General features: G+C 41.2%; 1 protein-coding gene across 1 annotated transcript in view; it reads right to left on the bottom strand.

Moving 5' to 3' along the window:
• Nucleotides 1-273: 273 nt before the first annotated feature.
• Nucleotides 274-21232, bottom strand: part of haus5 (HAUS augmin-like complex, subunit 5) — a 41976-nt gene continuing 21017 nt past the window's right edge. Inside the window, exons 10-19 of the mRNA XM_061976272.2 lie at nt 17146-17270; nt 16998-17079; nt 16777-16931; nt 10394-10556; nt 10249-10329; nt 10028-10173; nt 7270-7366; nt 6939-7077; nt 4618-4750; nt 274-509 (exon numbers count right to left, since the gene is read on the bottom strand). Of these exons, the coding sequence (XP_061832256.2) occupies nt 410-509; nt 4618-4750; nt 6939-7077; nt 7270-7366; nt 10028-10173; nt 10249-10329; nt 10394-10556; nt 16777-16931; nt 16998-17079; nt 17146-17270 (1221 nt within the window). The 3' untranslated portion in view covers nt 274-409. The remainder of the gene's footprint in view (nt 510-4617; nt 4751-6938; nt 7078-7269; nt 7367-10027; nt 10174-10248; nt 10330-10393; nt 10557-16776; nt 16932-16997; nt 17080-17145; nt 17271-21232) is intronic.

The raw sequence follows: 21232 nt of genomic DNA, 5'->3' as shown, positions 1-21232 counted from the left end.
TCATTGTCTCATCTTGCCAAAATCTATTCATTTTATAACAAGAGAAAAAAAACATTTGTAGAACAAAAAACTAGCAATGTGTCAACCGATACCATCTTTGGTATCGACGTGGTCGATATATGTATAGATCTGTCCACCCCCTGAACTGCTACAACAAAGGAGCGATTACTTCATGAAAAACCTTTAAGACTTCTAATAATTAGTAGTCATAATTAGCCGTGTCTGTGGAGCACCGAGTCCCAGTGAGCTCATTCCTGGGAGGACAAGGACAGATCACTGGACGATATTTATTAGTAAACACAAGACGGTAAAACAGAAACAATTCGTGATGAGGAAATAACTTGCGAGAATTTCGACTGTATTCTTGACAGTTTTGTTACACTAAAATGCTAAAAGTAATCTCCTTTACTTAGACTTTGGCAGCCAGTTTCCACCTCTGGAGCCACTGTTGAAAAGTCATTCCTCCATGACGGACTTCGGAGAGGACATGTTGTGCTGGTTGATCCCACCTGAATGAACACACACACATATTTTCACCTGTGACAAGTGAACATATGACGTCATACCAATCTGAAAGTACACAACTTTCCAGTATAATGGTCAATGATACAAATCCTCACTCTATTACGGATTCAATGATTTTTTGTTTTTGTTTTAACCCGGTTTGTTTTGACGGTTCGTTTTGTACCCTGGTTTTAAATCAGGTGAACGGTGTAGGAATTTCAACACATTTTATAAGTGCCTTCCACTTTTTAAGGGACCAAAAGTAATTGGACAAACTAATATAATCATAAATAAAATTGTCATTTTTTAATACTTTGTTGCAAATCCTTTGCAGTCAATGACAGCCTGAAGTGTGGAACACATAGACATCACCAGACGCTGGGTTTGGTCCCTGGTGATGCTTTGCCGGGCCTCCGCTGCAGCTGTCTTCACTTCCTGCTTGTTCTTTGGGCATTTTCCCTTCAGTTTTGTCTTCAGCAAGTGAAATTCATGCTCAATGGGATTCAGGTCAGGTGATTGACTTGGCCATTGCAGAACATTCCACTTCTTTGCCTTAAAAAACTCTTTGGTTGCTTTCGCAGTATGCTTCGGGTCGTTGTCCATCTGCATTGTGAAGCGCCGTGCAATGAGTTTTGAAGCATTTGGCTGAATATGAGCAGATAATATTGCCCTAAACACTTCAGAATTCATTCTGCTGTCACATCATCAATAAATATAAGAGATCCAGTTCCACTGGCAGCCATGCATGCCATTACCACCACCATGCTTCACTGATGAGGTGGTATGCTTTGGATCTTGAGCAGTTCCTTCCCTCCTCCATACTCTTCTCTTTCCATCATTCTGGTACAAGTAGATCTTTGTCTCATCTGTCCATAAGATGTTGTTCCAGAACTGCACAGGCTCTTTTACATGTCTCTTGGCAAACTCTAATCTGGCCTTCCTGTTTTTGAGGCTCACCAATGGTTTACACCTTGTGATGAAACCTCTGTATTTCCTCTGGAGAAGTCGTCTCTTAATTGTTGACTTGGACACGTATACACCTACCTCCTGGAGACTTTTCTTCATCTGGCCAACTGTTGTGAAGGGCTTTTTCTTGACAAGGGAAAGGATTTTTCTGTCATCCACCACACTTGTTTTCCGTGGTCTTCCAGGTCTTTTGGTGTTGCTGAGCTCAGCAGTGTGTTCTCTCTTTTTAAGAATGTACCAAACAGTTGATTTGGCCACATCTAATGTTTTTGCTATCTATCTGATGGCTTTGTTTTGATTTTTCAGCCTAATGATGGCTTGCTTTACTGATAGTGACAGCTCTTTAGACTTCATATTACATACCTGCCAACTTTTGAAATCAGAAAAACCTAGTAGCCAGGGTCCAAGGGCCACAGGCCCTGGTAGGTCCAGGACAAAGTCCTGGTGGGGGGTTCAGGCCGACGCAAAATGATTATTAGCATTCAGACAGGTTAAAATGTTGCTAAAACCATCACTTTTCTATCAGTCACAGTGACTTTTCAAAACAAAAATATTACAGCAAAAATCATATGGGTTGATTGACATGTTGATTCTGTAAGCTAACTTCAATAGTTTGAAATTATTTTGACAGTTAATGCCAGTTATCCTGTCAACCTTTCACAAGACTTCAATTTGTTAATTGAAAGTATAAACAGTATAAACACTTTTTACAGTAAACAAATAGTAAAACAGTACTAAACAATTCCATTAAAAAAAAATTGGTGTCATTATTAACTTTCTGTCCAAGCTTGTATAATCTACTGCCTTGTTCAATTGTAAAAAATATTCTGTGCCTAAAATTCACATTTCTATCACAATTATCATACTGTAAACATGGTAAGCTAACTTCATTAAAATTAATAGTCCTGTCAATAGCATGGAATTACAATTCAAATGTCGTTTTTTTGTAAGCCTTTCAAAAGAATTCAAAATATGAAAAATTCATGAAAATTAATTGAAGCCATCAGACACTTGAAAAGTGGCACATCACATCTCTAATGTAATCATTTTAACTTTTCAACAGAAATAGCACTGCAAAAATATTAAGGACATACTTCTGTATTTTGGCAGTTATGCTGTCAACATTTAACAAGATTTCTTCAACTTGGACTTGAAAGCATAAATAGTATAAACGGCATTAGACTTGTGTTTTTTTGTCCCAACGTGGTCTTTTACATCGCTAATTCCTCCGTGTCCGATCGAAAAATCTTGTCTGCACAAGGTGCAATTCGCGTAGTTTTCACCCTTTTTGGAACGGATAATTATTCCCGGATAGGCTTTTGAATATTCTTTACGGAATGACTGCAGTTTTCTTTTCGGTTTAAGACTCGTTTGCGATTTTTCTCCGGCTGATTCCATGATCGTTCGCTCGTTTGGAAACAATGGGCAACAAGTGCCTCGTGCTTGGCAGCGGTGCTATAAATAGCCTCGCGCATTTAAAAAAAAAAATGTTTTTAATTAATGAAAAACCGTATTTTTTATCACTGCAACCGTAACCCGGAATAGGTTGATGAAAACCGTACTAATTACGGGAAAACCGGAGTAGTTGGCAGGTATGATATTAAGAGATGACCTCCCTAGATTCCAAATGAATATTCCACACTTGAAATGCCATCTAGGCCTTTTATCTGCTCTTTGTAAATGAAATAAATGGGGGAAAAAAACAAGGGAATAACACAAACGTGGCCATGGAACAGCTGAGTAGCCAATTGTCCAATTACTTTTGGTCCCTTAAAAAGTGGAAGGCACATATAAAATGTGTTGTAATTCCGACACTGTTCACCTGATTTGGATGTAAATACCCTCAAATTAAAGCTCAAAGTCTGCACTTAAAGCACATCTTGATTGTTTCATTTCAAATCCATTGTGGTGTTGTACAGAGCTGGAATACTGAAAATTGTGTCAATGTCCAAATATTTATGGACCTAACTGTACGTCTACTAGAGATGTGCGGATAGGCAATTATTTCATCCGCAACCGCATCAGAAAGTCGTCAACCATCCGCCATCCACCCGATGTAACATTTGATCAGAACCGCACTCGCCCGTTGTTATATATCTAATATAGACGATGCAAGGCATTAGTGAGGTTATAAAGCTTTTGCCTGTTAAAGAAAGGAGACTGATCCAATGCAGCACAGACATTCGCGTGCCACGCTGTCACGACCCAGACGCACACCAGTGCGCAATCATATGGGAGCCGCGCTGAGCGCACCTCCAAGCGCGTCTCGCTGCCGGCGACGGCCGGGTATGGGCCCGACGCTCCAGCGCCATCCATTTTCAGGGCTAGTTGATTCGGCAGGTGGGTTGTTACACACTCCTTAGCGGGTTCCGACTTCCATGGCCACCGTCCTGCTGTCTATATCAACCAGGGTGAGCCCCACCCCTTTCGTGAGCGCACTGCGTGACCCCTGTTACGCGCCCCCGGCAACAGGGGTGGCGGGCAGGTAAGCTGCTTACCTGCTGCGCGTGACGCCGGCCGCGGCGAAGGCGGACGAGGCGGGGTGTCGGTGCGGTGGGCGCGGTGGTGACCCTGGACGTGCGTCGGGCCCTTCTCGCGGATCGCCTCAGCTACGGCTCCCGGTGGGGCCCTCTCGGGGGAAGGGGCCTCGGTCCCGGACCCCGGCGAGGCGTCCCTTCTCCGCTCCGTAAAAGTGTCCATCTCTTTTCTTTTTTTTTCTTCTGTTGTGGCATATGCTGCAGGTGCCTGCTCGTTTTTCGTATGTGGGTAACAACATTTAACTATGTATATATATTTCCCAATTGGTTTAACTGCCACCCGCCTGAATCTATTTAAAATCTAATTTTTTTTTATTTCAACCGCCCGACCCGACCCGCGGATAAAATCAAATTTTTTTTTATTTCATCCGCCCGATCCGCGGATAATCCGCGGACTCCGCGGTTGTGCCCGCAAACCGCGCATCTCTAACGTCTACTGTTACGCCCATAATAGAGACACGATAAGACAACATCATCTGTATGTAGCTGCCTTTTTTAGTTCAACCAAAGTTATGGACAAATAGTCATCTTTGATTTACGTTGGTATGCAGTAAACTGCCAAAATGAATGTTGCATTTTACAGGAGAGTATTCCGTAGGTTGTGTCTTACCAGTAAGATATGGCACTTTTGCCGTGTTCTCCATAAGTAACACCCAGTGCACATCTTTGGGTGAGGGCTCGAACTCTCGGGACCAGAGATTGCAGCAACTTTGCATCTTCCTCTTTGACTCTGGAGAGCAAGGCTTGAAAATATAAAAACATAATATCAGCAAAAGGTGTCCTCATCAGAATCACTCAGTGATTTTCCTCATCAACATTCAGCAGAATAATGCAACTCTGAAGTCTTATCATAAATGGTCAAACATTTACACACATATTAGTAAGTATGTTAAACTTGGTTTCCTTAATTTTATACAGATTATTTTTCTTTGGCTATATGTGACTTTGGCATGTTTGTAAAAGTGGTTCAATGGTACAAAATCCCTTTTATATGGTTTTATTTTCCACACTGCAAAAACTGAAATCTAAGTAAGATGAAATATCTCAAATAAGGGTGATATTTGCTTATTTTCTGTCTGATAAGATCATTATTCTTACTAAGCAGATTTTATGTTAAGTTTTTTACTTGTTTTAAGGGTTTTGGTCCTAAATTTTCTCAGCAAGATATTACAGCTTGTTGCTGAGATGTGATGACCTATATTGAGTAAAACATGCTTGAAACTAGAATATCAACTGTTGCAAAGCTGTGTCATCAACACTCACAAGTATAAAACTACTTTTTTAAAGTAATATTTTGTTACTTCAAGCATGGAAAAAAAAATCAGATTGTGTCTCATAATTAAAACGGATGACAGCCAAATGGACTTTGCTGTTTTATTTTCAATGAAACAAAAGAAAATATGTACTCATATACCGTATTTTCCGCACTATAAGACGCACCTAAAAACCACACATTTTCTCAAAAGCTGACAGTGCGGCTTATAACCCGGTGCGCTTTATATATGGATAAATATTAAGATTCATTTTCATAAAGTTTCGGTCTCGCAACTTCGGTAAACAGCCGCCATCTTTTTTCCCGGTAGAACAGGAAGCGCTTCTTCTTCTACGCAAGCAACCGCCAAGGTAAGCACCCGCCCCCATAGAACAGGAAGCGCTTCTTCTTCTACTGTAAGCAACCACCCGCCCGCGTAGAAGAAGAAAAAGCGCGCGGATATCACCGTACGTTTCATTTCCTTTGTGTGTTTACATCTGTAAAGACCACAAAATGGCTCCTACTAAGCGACCGGGATCCGGTTCATGAAAAGACGCAATCTCTCCATCCGCACACGGATTACTATTTCACAGCAACTGATATTCCTGTGAACCGCACTGTGGATACAACGGGAGCACGTACGGTGAATATTCGCACCACAGGGAATGAGAAGTCATCCTTCACTGTGGTTCTAGCTTGCCATGCTAATGGCCAGAAACTTCCACCCATGGTGATATTCAAAAGGAAGACCTTGCCAAAAGAGACCTTTCCAGCCGGCGTCATCATAAAAGCTAACTCGAAGGGATGGATGAAGAAAAGATGAGCGAGTGGTTAAGGTAAGTTTAAGTTTACGCGAAGAGGCCGGGTGGCTTTTTTCATGCAGCTCTGTCCATGTTGATATACGTATGTTTGTGATTGCACATTTGCGTACATTTTGCGAGTGAACAGAGTTGTTAGAACGCTGGTTTTTAATATATTATTAAAGTTTGACTGACCTATCTGACTGTTTTTTTGACATTCCTTTAGCGCAGTTAGATGCGGCTTACAACACCGGGCGGCTTATAGGTGGACAAAGTTTTGAAATATGCCGTTCATTGAAGGCGCGGCTTATAACCCAGGGCGCCTTATGGTGCGGAAAATACGGTAGTAGTACAGTTGGCACAGTGCAGTAAACTGACAGTTAATATTTAAACATTTGACATTTCAAACAATTTTGAACATAAATAGTTCATGCACATTCAGATAAATTCTTCAAAATTACCGTACAATAAAAATTTTTTTGGCGGGGGCCAGGCTGTATTGACTGTCATTAAAACAGTTAGCTCCATCTTTTGACACTTCTTCCACTCCTGTCCTTGCACGCTACACCGCTACAACAAAGATGACGCTGTCCAAGTGGAGGCACGTAAATAAGACCGCCCACAAAACGGTGCATCCTGAAGGGACTGTCAGAAAGTGATTTGAAGATGATGTGTAAAACATCATCTATGCAACATTTTGAGCAAAAAAACACCATTACATGTTATGTAGACCACAAGGAAGTCTTTTACATTTAGAAAATATCCTAATATGACCCCTTTAATGCACCTTATGTATAAAATAGACCCCTCATCAGCAGTGCACCTTATTATCCGGTGTGCCCTATGTTCCTCAAAATACGGTAGTCTGATTTTGATTACCTTTATGATCGGATGCAAGCAATAGCTCCGCCCCCTTGGCTGATTTCCGCAAAGTGGCGGAGTGAAGTTGGAGGAGCTGACGGAGAAAACGCAACTCCAGCTGGTCCCTGCGCGCCTTGGAGCACAACTCCTCTGGAGCCTTAGAGGGGCAAGTCAGTGCAGCAGCATTAATTGTCAACAAATATGATTACATTGAAGAATCGGAACAATCTATTCAGAAGAGCTTTTTGAGTCAGGTTGCTGACTCATGTCTCAAACTCACGGAGCGCTGTGTGGCAGCGTGCGAGAACAAAACGTTTGGTCACCACAGATGGAAGTGTCACGCGCTCACCCTGTAGAGAGGGAACGCCATGTTTCCACACAGCTTGCTGAAGGTCGGAGACTGCAGGCGATGGATGGACAGCCGCGATGCTGGGATTCTTTGCGTTCTGAGGGGACAAGCTTTCTGTCAACAATAGTCATTGTTTAAAACGTCTCAGTGAGTTAATGATGGAGCCCAAGCCAGTAAAAAAAAAAAAAGCCTTCCTCGCTGCATACCAAAACACAAAGTGTGAACAGAAGTGTTTATGAGTGATTAGGGATGGGTACCATTCACATTTGAACCGATATAGTACCAATTTATCCATATCGGTACTCAACAGTACTGATTTTCGGTACTTTTGTGTGTGCTAATAAATGTCGATGGTTTAATAATAACAAACATTTTTAATCCATCCATCCATCCATCCATCCATTTTTTTCCGCTTATCGCGGGGGCAGCAGCCTAAGCAGAGAAGCCCAGACTTCCCTCTCCCCAGCCGCTTCGTCCAGCTCCTCCCGGGGGATCCCGAGGCGTTCCCAGGCCAGCCGGGAGACATAGTCTTCCCAACGTGTCCTGGGTCTTCCCCGCGGCCTCCTACCGGTGGGACGTGCCCTAAACACCTCCCTAGGGAGGCGTTCGGGTGGCATCCTGACCAGATGCCCGAACCACCTCATCTGGCTCCTCTCCATGTGGAGGAGCAGCGGCTTTACTTTGAGCTCCCCCCGGATGACAGAGCTTCTCACCCTATCTCTAAGGGAGAGCCCCGCCACCCGGCGGAGGAAACTCATTTGGGCCGCTTGTACCCGTGATCTTGTCCTTTCGGTCATAACCCAAAGCTCATGACCATAGGTGAGGATGGGAACGTAGATCGACCGGTAAATTGAGAGCTTTGCCTTCCGACTCAGCTCCTTCTTCACCACAACGGATCGATACAGCGTCCACATTACTGAAGATGCCTGTCGACCTCACCATCCACTCTTCCCTCACTCGTGAACAAGACTCCGAGGTACTTGAACTCCTCCACTTGGGGCAACATTTTTAATAGAACATTTAAAAATGTGCTGATTATGTTTTCACCCGAGTCTAATTTGCAATGCAGGTGCACTTCCTAGACATTAGATGGCAGTACTGTGTAAGCTATGTTGTACATGTAGAAATATAGCTTTTTCCAAGATCAAAATGTGTTGTGTTGCGCACTACAAAGTGTTGGTACTGTAAGTATTGAGCTTTTTTGCACACCAGCTGTTTGATTATAACATTCATGTTAGTTGCGGGTTTAATTACTAAATTAGAGGTGTTGAAATTGCCGTGTACAATCGCTAGTAGCCTGTGTATAGCAAATCCAATGTAAATTAAAGCTGCAAGCAGCATTGGTCGGGCCCGCGTATTTGGCAGGTGCTAGTCCTAAGTGTCCCAATACTTTTGTTCAGTTTTCGTCATAAGTGTCCCAATACTTTTGTCTACTTTTAGTCCAAATTGTCCCAATACTTTTGTTTAGTGTACCTACCTTGTCTGCATTGTGTGGGCACGCTGGTGCTTCCTGCTTTTAAGCAGCCTTCTTGAAAAAACAGCAGCATCAGCGCAGCGGCTCTTTGAAGGGTCATAAAACCAAAACCGGAGCCGGTATTAAAACTCTTTCGATAACTTTTAATCAAAAGGGTTCAATCTCTCTCCTGTGTTAGTTTGAAGCCGAAACAACAAACACGCTCAGAAGAGATAATGTTTGAAGAAAGGTGACCGGTTTTTACAAAAATGTTGTGTTGAAGGGGGAATAGCAAGCTTCTTGTAGATTTTTGCTGGGGGTTGTCAATTTATGAAATGTAGGTCTAAGTGAGATCTACGGAGAGGATTTTGTTTCATGTCTCTCCGACCTTCCCAGTGGGAGTTACAGGCAGTTTTGTCATTTTTTTCTTCCGAGGAGCAGTTTTTTCTCCGTTTTATTCAAAAATTGCTCTAGAGCGCAATTTTTAAATTTGGGGTTAGGTTTTTTTTTTTATTAGATCACAATTTTTGCCAGTCCTGATGTGTGCGTTCAGTTTGGTGAGTTTTGAAGCGTGTTAAGGGGGTCAAATTACAGCTCGAAAAGGCAAAAGTGACTGTTTTTAGTACCTTTTTGTCTTGAAGGGGGAAATTGCCAACTTCCTGTTGATTTTTGCCCGAGGATATACAATTATGAAAACTAGGTCTAAGTCAAACCTACATAGAGGTTTTTGTTTCATGTCTCTCCGACCTTCCTAGTGGGAGTTACAGGCAGTCTAGTTTTTTTTTTTCGTAGGGGGCGCTAGAGCGCAATTTTGAGTTTTGTGGTTCGGTTTTTTAAAAAAAAGGCAATTTTCGCAGGTCCTGATGTGTGGGTCAAATATGGTGAGTTTTGAAGCATGTTAAGTGGGTCAAATTAGTGCTCAAAGAGGCGGCGGAAGAATAATAAAGAAAGAATAAAACCTTACAAATTCAATAGGTCAATAGGCCCTAATTAGCATCAAACTAGCCCATTTTGAAAGAGTGAAGCCTTACTTTACATTTGAGTGTTTTCTACAAAGCACACCTGCTTTGTTAGAGTTGAAGATTGCAACATTATTCAGAGGGAGTTTGGCTGAGTGGTTGTTTACGTGAGCTGGTGTTTAGTCTGCAACCGGACGTGACGTCATGTGCAATAAACGTATGAAATTATGGCAAGGTTTGATTTTATGTGACTCGATGCCCCAATGATACTGACGGAATTCAGTCGGTGCCTATAAAAGTGACAAATTCGGTACCCATCCCTATAGGTGATGCTATATGTTTTTACCCTTCGACAGTCCTCCGGTCCAGAGCCTGAAGTGAAATGGTGCCCAACTGTTTAACCTCCTTGGAGATAGAGTTCCTTAGACTCTTGGCAGCAGCGGTGACCTCTTTCAACTGCGGCAACACTTTGCCCTCCAAAAAGTCCTGCAGCTAAAACGAAGGAAAACAAAAACAGTCAGAATGTTTCCGGATACAATTCTCTGAAATATACAAGACGATACACACCTCTTTGTGCGTCCGGATCAGCTCAGTTTTAGCTGATGAGTTTCCCTTGATCAGATTCCTTATCTGATCCTGTCTGAGGAGCTGACAAGACAACATCATGTGTGGAAAGACATCTAGAAGTCAAGAACTCGCTGCTGAGCCTCACCACTTGTTGTCTGAAGTCCATAACGCTCTGCCACTGGCTGCGAAGCTTCTGCAGTGCCTCTTGCCGGCTTCTGGCGTGCTGGTCAAGCTGGATGCACCAGTCTCTGATATGATCTCTGGATGCTGCCTTCATCACACACTGGAGCTCCAGATCCAAAGCTGACCTAACAACATTGAGGAAAGGAATTGTGAATTGAGGGTGCATGGGAGTTTGCCCAACCAGTCTACATGTGTTTTGTGGACTTGGAGAAGGCATTCGACCGTGTCCCTCGGGAAGTCCTGTGGGGAGTGCTCAGAGAGTATGGGGTATCGGACTGTCTGATTGTGGCAGTCCGCTCCCTGTATGATCAGTGCCAGAGCTTGGTCCGCATTGCCGGCAGTAAGTCGGACACGTTTCCAGTGAGGGTTGGACTCCGCCAAGGCTGCCCTTTGTCACCCATTCTGTTCATAACTTTTATGGACAGAATTTCTAGGAGCAGTCAAGGCGTTGAGGGGATCTGGTTTGGTGGCTGCAGGATTAGGTCTCTGCTTTTTGCAGATGATGTGGTCCTGATGGCTTCATCTGGCCAGGATCTCCAGCTCTCGCTGGATCGGTTCGCAGCCAAGTGTGAAGCGACTGGGATGAGAATCAGCACCTCCAAGTCCGAGTCCATGGTTCTCGCCCGGAAAAGGGTGGAATGCCATCTTCGGGTTGGGGAGGAGACCCTGCCCCAAGTGGAGGAGTTCAAGTACCTCGGAGTCTTGTTCACGAGTGAGGGAAGAGTGGATCGTGAGATCGACAGGCGGATCGGTGCGGCGTCTTCAGTAATGCGGACGCTGTATCGATCCGTTGTGGTGAAGAAGGAGCTGAGCCGGAAGGCAAAGCTCTCAATTTACCGGTCGATCTACGTTCCCATCCTCACCTATGGTCATGAGCTTTGGGTTATGACCGAAAGGACAAGATCACGGGTACAAGCGGCCGGGTGGCGGGGCTCTCCCTTAGAGATAGGGTGAGAAGCTCTGTCATCCGGGGGGAGCTCAAAGTAAAGCCGCTGCTCCTCCACATGGAGAGGAGCCAGATGAGGTGGTTCGGGCATTTGGTCAGGATGCCACCCGATCGCCTCCCTCGGGAGGTGTTTAGGGCACGTCCGACCGGTAGGAGGCCACGGGGAAGACCCAGGACACGTTGGGAAGACTATGTCTCCCGGCTGGCCTGGGAACGCCTCGGGATCCCCCGGGAGGAGCTGGACGAAGTGGCTGGGGAGAGGGAAGTCTGGGCTTCCCTGCTTTGGCTGCTGCCCCCGCGACCCGACCTCGGATAAGCGGAAGAAGATGGATGGATGGATGGAATTGTGAATAAACCAGCGTGGCACTCGGTTGACAAAAGTCAACCCATCGTTGACAATCATTATGAGAGACAAGAAGACAAAAGGTTGTTTTTTCCCGCTTTCTAATATATAAAAATAGGCTCGTTCTAGGTGGCTAGCAATGCAGATAATGGGAGTAATTAATTCTATCACTAAATCACTTTAAAAATGCATTCACAAACCGTCAAAAATACATCACTTACGTTCCGTAACCTGTATAATAACCGAACTGTAGCGACATTGTTATTGTAGGAGCCAACACTGAGGAACTCTTTTTCTAGCGTAGTAACACTTCGGCACGCTTCGGTATTAGCCTTAAAAGCTAGCTACAGCAAGAGATAAGCTAGCTTCTATGTCAACATGAATCGTGTTTGAATTTGTAAAGACACCAATCTGTACTGACTGAAAAACATGAACAATCATTTTACAGTATCTGTAAAGTATTATTTCATACCTGCCAACTTTTGAAATCAGAAAAACCTAGTAGCCAGGGTCCACAAAATGATTGATTGCATTCAGACAGGTTAAAATGTTGCTAAAACCATCACTTTTCTATCAGTCACAGTGACTTTTCAAAACAAAAATATTACAGCAAAAATCATATGGGTTGATTGACATGTTTATTCTGTAAGCTAACTTCAATAGTTTGAAATTATTTTGACAGTTAATGCCAGTTATCCTGTCAACCTTTCACAAGACTTCAATTTGTTAATTGAAAGTATAAACAGTATAAACACTTTTTACAGTAAACAAATGGTAAAACAGTACTAAACAATTCCATTAAAAAAAAATTGGTGTCATTATTAACTTTCTGTCCAAGCTTGTATAATCTACTGCCTTGTTCAATTGTAAAAAATATTCTGTGCCTAAAATTCACATTTCTATCACAATTATCATACTGTAAACATGGTAAGCTAACTTCATTAAAATTAATAGTCCTGTCAATAGCATGGAATTACAATTCAAATGTAGTTTTTTTGTAAGCCTTTCAAAAGAATTCAAAATATGAAAAATGAATGAAAATTAATTTAAGCCATCAGACACTTGAAAAGTGGCACATCACATCTCTAATGTAATCATTTTAACTTTTCAACAGAAATAGCACTGCAAAAATATTAAGGACATACTTCTGTATTTTGGTAGTTATGCTGTCAACATTTAACAAGATTTCTTCAACTTGGACTTGAAAGCATAAATAGTATAAACACTTTTAACAGTATAACAGTACTAAACAATTCCAATAGATAACATTGGTGTCATTACCTTTTTGTGGCTAAAATCCGAAAAACGTTGAAAGTTTTCCACTTGTATCGCTAGCAACGGCATTAGACTTGTGTTTTTTTGTCCCAACGTGGTCTTTTACATCGCTAATTCCTCCGTGTCCAATCGAAAAATCTTGTTTGCACAAGGTGCAATTCGCGTAGTTTTCACCCTTTTTGGAACGGATAATTATTCCCGGATAGGCTTTTGAATATTCTTCACGGAATGACTGCAGTTTTCTTTTCGGTTTAAGACTCGTTTGCGATTTTTCTCCGGCTGATTCCATGATCGTTCGCTCGTTTGGAAACAATGCCTCGTGCTTGGCAGCGGTGCTTTAAATAGCCTCGCGCATTTAAAAAAAAATTTTTTTTTTAATTAATGAAAAACCGTATTTTTTTATCACTGCAACCGTAGCCCGGAATAGGTTGATGAAAACCGTACTAATTACGGGAAAACCGGAGTAGTTGGCAGGTATGTTAGGTCATCGAGTTCATTTTAATTCATCCTTCGTTTAATTTAAGGCTGAAACGACGCGTCGACGTCATCGGTTACGTAAATACGTCGACGCCGTTTTTGTGCGTCGACGCGTCGCATATTTACGTCACACTACTATCATGGCGGAGCGCAAAGCAGACGGTGAGAGCGAGGGGAAAAAAGCACGCCAAAAGTCATCAAAAGTGTGGGAGTATTTCAATAAACGGCCTAATAATGTTGTTGTATGCACACTGTGTGGAGCGGAAATGGCCTATCATAGCAGCACAACTGCTATGAACGAACATCTGAAAAGAAAACCGACAGCGTTCTTGCCATCACCATCAACTAGTCAATCGTCCGCGTGAGTAAACGTTGTCATCATTACACAAAAACATGAATGTGTCATTTGTATCTGCGTTGTAAATTCATAAACTAAAGCACCGTTTCGCTCTGAGAGGCGCGTTTGGCATGCCTGTTCAGTGTTCACAAAGACGCGCTCCTCTTTATCGCTGTGGAGAGGCGGGGCCGGCGAGCGAGCGGCGAAGCGGGGCGCGCCGGGAGCGACGCCGCAATCGTGCCCAGGTGCGCAATACGCGCACCTGGGCACGATCATCCAATCTCCTCTCGCTGAAGAAAAGGGGAGCAGCAGAGAGAGAGGGAAGAGAGACTGGAAGGAGCCAGAGTGAAGCTGACGTGGAGCGAGAGAGGAGGAGAGCCAGAGACAAAGGACGACGAGCGAGCGAGGAAGAGGAGCTGAAAAGCGAGGAAAGAAAGAGAAAAGAGTTGGAAGAGAAAATACTTTGTGTACAATTAAAATATTGTAAACCTGGCAAAGCCGTCTGGCGTTCAGTCTGTCGGTCCTGAAAGAACCCCACGGCACAAGACGTGTCACAAACGCTAACGTTAATTAGTTGTGCAAATACCTTTTACAACATTAACAGTTACATATACTATGTACAAACCAACAATTAACTTTCACTTTAATCATACTATCATTGTTGTTATTAAGCAAAATAAGCAATACTTTTACTTTTGTTGAAATGTTTACACTGTTGTTACAGAATATTTCCGTTTTGCACTTTTTTGTATTGGATGTTTATCTTTATTTTTGCACATTTTAGCAAATAAGCAATACTTTTACTTTTGTTGAAATGTTTACACTGTTGTTACAGAATATTTCCATTTTGCACTTTTTTGTATTGGATGTTTATCTTTATTTTTGCACATTTTAAAGCAAAATAAGCAATACTTTTACTTTTGAAATGCTTATACTATTGCAGAATATTAAGATTTGCACTGGATGTTTACTTTTATATTTGCACATTAAAAAGCAAATAAGCTACTTTTAATTTTGTTAAATGTTAAAAGTTTTAAATGTTTACATTGTTACAGAATATTTTGTCATGTTGTTGTCAATGTTGACTGAGTGGCCATACTTTTTTTTTTGTAAATAAAAGCCATGCCTTTTGAAAAAACTGGCCTACATTTATTTTTTCATCTTCATTTTAAATTAAAAAAATAATCGGTAAAAGGAAAAATAATCTATAGATTAATATTTCCGTTTTGCACTTTTTTGTATTGGATGTTTATCTTTATTTTTGCACAATTTAAAGCAAAATAAGCAATACTTTTACTTTTGAAATGCTTATACTATTGCAGAATATTAAGATTTGCACTGGATGTTTACTTTTATATTTGCACATTAAAAAGCAAATAAGCTACTTTTAATTTTGTTAAATGTTAAAAGTTTTAAATGTTTACATTGTTACAGAATATTTTGTCATGTTGTCAATGTTGACTGAGTGGCCATACTTTTTTTTTTTTGTAAATAAAAGCCATGCCTTTTGAAAAAACTGGCGTACATTTATTTTTTCATCTTCATTTTAAATAAAAAAAATAATCGGTAAAAGGAAAAAGAATCTATAGATTAATATTTCCGTTTTGCACTTTTTTGTATTGGATGTTTATCTTTATTTTTGCACATTTTAAAGCAAAATAAGCAATACTTTTACTTTTGAAATGCTTATACTATTGCAGAATATTAAGATTTGCACTGGATGTTTACTTTTATATTTGCACATTAAAAAGCAAATAAGCTACTTTTAATTTTGTTAAATGTTAAAAGTTTTAAATGTTTACATTGTTACAGAATATTTTGTCATGTTGTTGTCAATGTTGACTGAGTGGCCATACTTTTTTTTTTTTGTAAATAAAAGCCATGCCTTTTGAAAAAACTGGCCTACATTTATTTTTTCATCTTCATTTTAAATAAAAAAAATAATCGGTAAAAGGAAAAATAATCTATAGATTAATATTTCCGTTTTGCACTTTTTTGTATTGGATGTTTATCTTTATTTTTGCACATTTTAAAGCAAAATAAGCAATACTTTTACTTTTGAAATGCTTATACTATTGCAGAATATTAAGATTTGCACTGGATGTTTACTTTTATATTTGCACATTAAAAAGCAAATAAGCTACTTTTAATTTTGTTGAATGTTAAAAGTTTTAAATGTTTACATTGTTACAGAATATTTTGTCATGTTGTCAATGTTGGGGCGGCATGGCGTAGTGGGTAGAGCAACCGTGCCAGAAACCTGAGGGTTGCAGGTTCGCTCCCCGCCTCTTACCATCCAAAAAAAATAAAAAATCGCTGCCGTTGTGTCCTTGGGCGGGACACTTCACCCTTTGCCCCCGGTGCCACTCACACCGGTGAATTGAATGATGAATGATAGGTGGTGGTCGGAGGGGCCGTTGGCGCAAATTGCAGCCACGCTTCCGTCAGTCTACCCCAGGGCAGCTGTGGCTATGAAAGTAGCTTACCACCACCAGGTGTGAATGAATGATGGGTTCTACATGTAAAGCGACTTTGGGTACTTAGAAAAGCGCTATATAAATCCCAGTTATTATTATTATTATTATTAATGTTGACTGAGTGGCCATACTTTTTTTTTGTAAATAAAAGCCATGCCTTTTGAAAAAACTGGCGTACATTTATTTTTTCATCTTCATTTTAAATAAAAAAAATAATGGGCAAAAGGAAAAATAATCTATAGATTAATCGGAAAAAATAATCTATAGATTAACCGATTAATCGAAAAAAATAATCTATAGATTAATCGATAAAAAAATAATCGTTAGCTGCAGCCTTAGTTTAATTTACTTATTATCGGCGAAGGCGTAGTTGGAAAAGGGAAAATTTGGGATTAAAACAGCCCAAATGGCTTTATTTGTGTACAAGTTTTCAAGTGTGCAGAAACCTCTTGACCTGTTTTGGTGAAAGTTTTGTGCAGAGTGGACTTACAGTGCCAGAGTATCATTGTGGGGATCATCACCCAACCCAGACACTTCCCGCTCCGCCTCTTTCCTGCGAGCCAGCAGCTGGTTCTGGAGTTGTTGGACTCTGGAGCGAGTCTGCGATAACTCAACCAGACTCTCCTCCACTTTCTGCCATGCAGCCTGGAATAATACATTCAGTATACAGTATGTGTCAACATCTTCCCAAACTGTGTTTATACGCAGCACCTGCAAGAGAGCATCTATGGATGGCAAGACTTTATCCTCCTCTCCTGATATGTCCAGCAGATGACGACTTTCGTGACAAAATCTACAGTGAAAACATGAAGTCACAAAATGGGCATCCGTTTTAAAATGAAGGTATTGTTTTGCTTACCCAAGAGCAGCCACATCTCTGGTGACATCCTGAGATACTTTCTCCTCTAACTCCTTCTGCTCTCTGACAGCCAAATGTTGCAATGCAGAGAGGATGTGGTTTGGAGGATACGCACCCAACAGGTTCTAAACACACGGCAAGAAGGAATGGTAGTACAGTGGAACCTGATGAAGTTGCCAACGCATTTATGCCAAACTCATTTCCTGTTGTTACCTTCACCAGGACATTAATCACCAGGGTTTTTTTGTCTGTCTGTCTAACTGTTAGTTAGCAACAAAACTCAAATAGATATTGGTTATTTTAATAAAAATGTCAGAAATGTGCAAATCATTTCTACTCTGTTACCTTGCGCTTATGTTCCGCAGCTCAGTTTCACTGCGTGTGTGCCAACAGCCCTGCCTCAAAGTCCAAGAGAGTAAATAATGGCTTATTTTAATCCGCAAAGAGCGAACAGTATGTGAAATTACCAATGCTATAGATAATAAAAAATGTGCGACAGCAGTTTTTATGGATCTAACTAAAGCATTTGACACAATTAATCACAATATTTTAATCAAAAAACTAGAATGATATGGCATCAGAGGGTTAGTCTTAAACTGGATAAGAAGTTATCTAATGAACAGGAAACAATATGTGAAACTAGGCGAACACACCTCTACAACGCTAAATATATCCTGTGGTGTACCTCAGGGATCAATACTAGGACCCAAATTATTCAATCTATATATAAATGACATTTGTAAAGTTACAAAAGATTTAAAGTTAGTATTATTTGCGGATGATACAACAGCGTTTTGTTCAGGAGAGAACACACAGAAGATACTACAAATAACAACAGAAGAAATTAACAAATTAAAAAGATGGTTTGACAAAAACAGACTATCGTTGAATCTCAGTAAAACTAAAATAATGCTATTTGGTAACAGTAGAAGAGAAAGTCAAACACAAATACAAATAGACGGAATAGAAATTGAAAGAGTAAATGAAACCAAATTTCTAGGTATAATGATTGATGATAAATTGAACTGGAAATCTCACGTAAAAAATATACAACATAAAGTAGCAAGAAACACGTCAATAATGAATAAAGCAAAACATGTCCTAGACAAAAAATCACTTCATATTCTCTACTGCTCACTAGTGTTACCATATCTGAGTTATTGTGCAGAAATATGGGGAAATAATTACAAAAGTACACTTCATTCATTAACGGTGTTACAAAAAAGATCAGTTAGAATAATACATAATGTTGGATATAGAGAACACACAAATCCTTTATTTATTGAATCAAAAATACTGAAATTCTACGACATAGTGAATTTGCAAACAGCTAAAATGATACACAGAGCAAACTATAACCTGCTACCCAAGAATATACAACAATTCTTCTCAAAAAAAGAGGAGAAATATAATCTTAGGGAGAAATGTCATTTAAAACATTTGTATGCACGTACAACACTTAAGACCTTCAGTATATCAGTATGTGGAATTAAATGATGGAATGGATTAAGCAAAGCAATCAAACAATGTACTAATATGATCCACTTCAAGAAACTCTTCAAACTTAAAGTGTTTACAAAGTACAAAGAAGAAGAACCATGATAAACATTCTGAATTTATTTAACTCATCCATTCTTTCACTCACAAAATAATCTTACTTATCTCAACATATGAAATGTAACTTACTTCACCAATTATTATTTATTTACTTATTTTATTGTGATTACTTATGGAGTATATTGTGAATAAATTGAGAACAGGAAGTGAACAAAAGTTTTAGCAACTGTTATGTAAAAGAAAAGGGGTAGGATTAAATAAGCTCTGCTTCTTCCTACTCCTTTTCGAACATGTTGAAAAGAGAAACTGGAGATTGTGATGTATCATGTTGTATACTTGCATGTTCGAAATAAACTCAAACTCAAAACTCAAACCCTCTTGCAGCCTGTATGGAAGCGTCAGACGAACAAAACAAAAAAAAAGCCCAGACCTGGCAATTTCATTTATCCTTCAATGAATTAACTCTGCCAGTAGGTTATGTATTCCTCCAGGTTTGTTTGTCTCTCAGTTAGCAACATCCATCCATCCATCCATTTTCTACCGCTTATTCCCTTAGGGGTCGCGGGGGGGGGGCGCTGGAGCCTATCTCAGCTACAATCGGGCGGAAGGCGGGGTGCACCCTGGACAAGTCGCCACCTCATCACAGAGTTAGCAACATAGAAATGGATATTGATCCCATTTGAACGCATACCATAACAATTCCCGTTACCTGGGAATTGATACGACACTCAACTGGACCACTTTTCGGCACTTTTGTGTAAATTAATGTATATTGTTTTGATAATAAAATTTCGTTGTTATTGCAACATTTAAAAATTGTTATATCTTGTTTTTTAAATTTATTACAGTATGCCATTTGCAAGTATGATATTAACTTGCAAGTCCAAGACATTAGATGGCAGTAATGTATAGTATTTGGTGGGTGGGATTTTTTGGTTGAAGTTGCGCCCTAAAAAGTCAGCTTTAGGGGCATGTAGAGTTGGCTGTCATCAGCATAACAATGAAAGCTAACACCGTATTTGCGTATGATGTCGCCTAGCGGCAGCATGTAAATACTAAAGAGTGCAGGGCCAAGAACCGAACCCTGAGGAACTCCGCACGTTACCTTAACATAGTCCGAGGTCACATTATTATGGGAGACACACTGCATCCTGTCAGTAAGATAAGAGTTAAACCACGACAAGGCTAAGTCTGACATACCAATACGTGTTTTGATACGCTCTAATAAAATTTTATGATCGACGGTATCAAAAGCAAGTTTAAGTGTACACTGATTACGGTATATAAGTTATAAGTTTACACTGATTACACACCAGCTGTTTGATTGCTAAATGCATCTTAGTTGTAGTTTTCATTAACGCATTTGGAGGTGTTGAAAATCGCCATGTAAAATTGCTAATGCTAATCAGTAGCACGTCAATAGCAAAGCCAATGTATATTAGCATCAAAATAGCGCATTTTTGGAAAAGTGGAGCATTACTTTACTTATATTGGCGTGTTTTTTGAGTCACTTTCTTTGTTGGCATTAAAAATTGCGACATTACCTACAGGTAGTTTGGCTGAGTCCGCTCTCAGTGCTGCTGGAGTGATCGCCAAGTGCTGAGTCAGTAAGCAACCGGTCGGTGCCAAAAAATTACCGGATTTGGTATTTCTAGGCGCAGTCAGGGCCTTGAGGGGATCTGGTTTGGTGGCTGCAGGATTAGGTCACTGCTATTTGCAGATGATGTGGTCCTGATGGCTTCCTCCGGCCAAGATCTTCAGCTCTCACTGGATCGGTTCGCAGCCGAGTGTGAAGCGACTGGGATGGGAATCAGCACCTCCAAGTCCGAGTCCATGGTTCTCTCCCGGAAAAGGGTGGAGTGCCATCTCCGGGTTGGGGAGGAGATCTTGCCCCAAGTGGAGGAGTTCAAGTACCTCGGAGTCTTGTTCACGAGTGAGGGAAGAGTGGATGGTGAGATCGACAGGCGGATCGGTGCGGCGTCTTCAGTAATGCGCACGCTGTATCGATCAGTTGTGGTGAAGAAGGAGCTGAGCCGGAAGGCAAAGCTCTCGATTTACCGGTCGATCTACGTTCCCATCCTCACCTATGGTCATGAGCTTTGGGTCATGACCGAAAGGACAAGATCACGGGTACAAGCGGCCGAAATGAGTTTCCTCCGCCGAGTGGCGGGGCTCTCCCTTAGAGATAGGGTGAGAAGCTCTGTCATCCGGGGGGAGCTCAAAGTAAAGCCGCTGCTCCTCCACATGGAGAGGAGCCAGATGAGGTGGTTCGGGCATCTGGTCAGGATGCCACCCGAACACCTCCCTAGGAAGGTGTTTCGGGCACGTCCGACCGGTAGGAGGCCACGGGGAAGACCCAGGACACGCTGGGAAGACTATCTCTCCCGGCTGGCCTGGGAACGCCTCGGGATCCCCCGGGAAGAGCTGGACGAAGTGACTGGGGAGAGGGAAGTCTGGGCTTCCCTGCTTAAGCTGCTGCCCCCGCGACCCGACCTCGGATAAGCGGAAGAAGATGGATGGATGGATGGAT

The sequence above is a fragment of the Nerophis lumbriciformis genome, linkage group LG14, assembly GCF_033978685.3.
Source record: "Nerophis lumbriciformis linkage group LG14, RoL_Nlum_v2.1, whole genome shotgun sequence".
NCBI classification, from domain to species: Eukaryota; Metazoa; Chordata; class Actinopteri; order Syngnathiformes; family Syngnathidae; genus Nerophis; species Nerophis lumbriciformis.
This window is presented reverse-complemented; position numbering and strand designations above follow the sequence as displayed.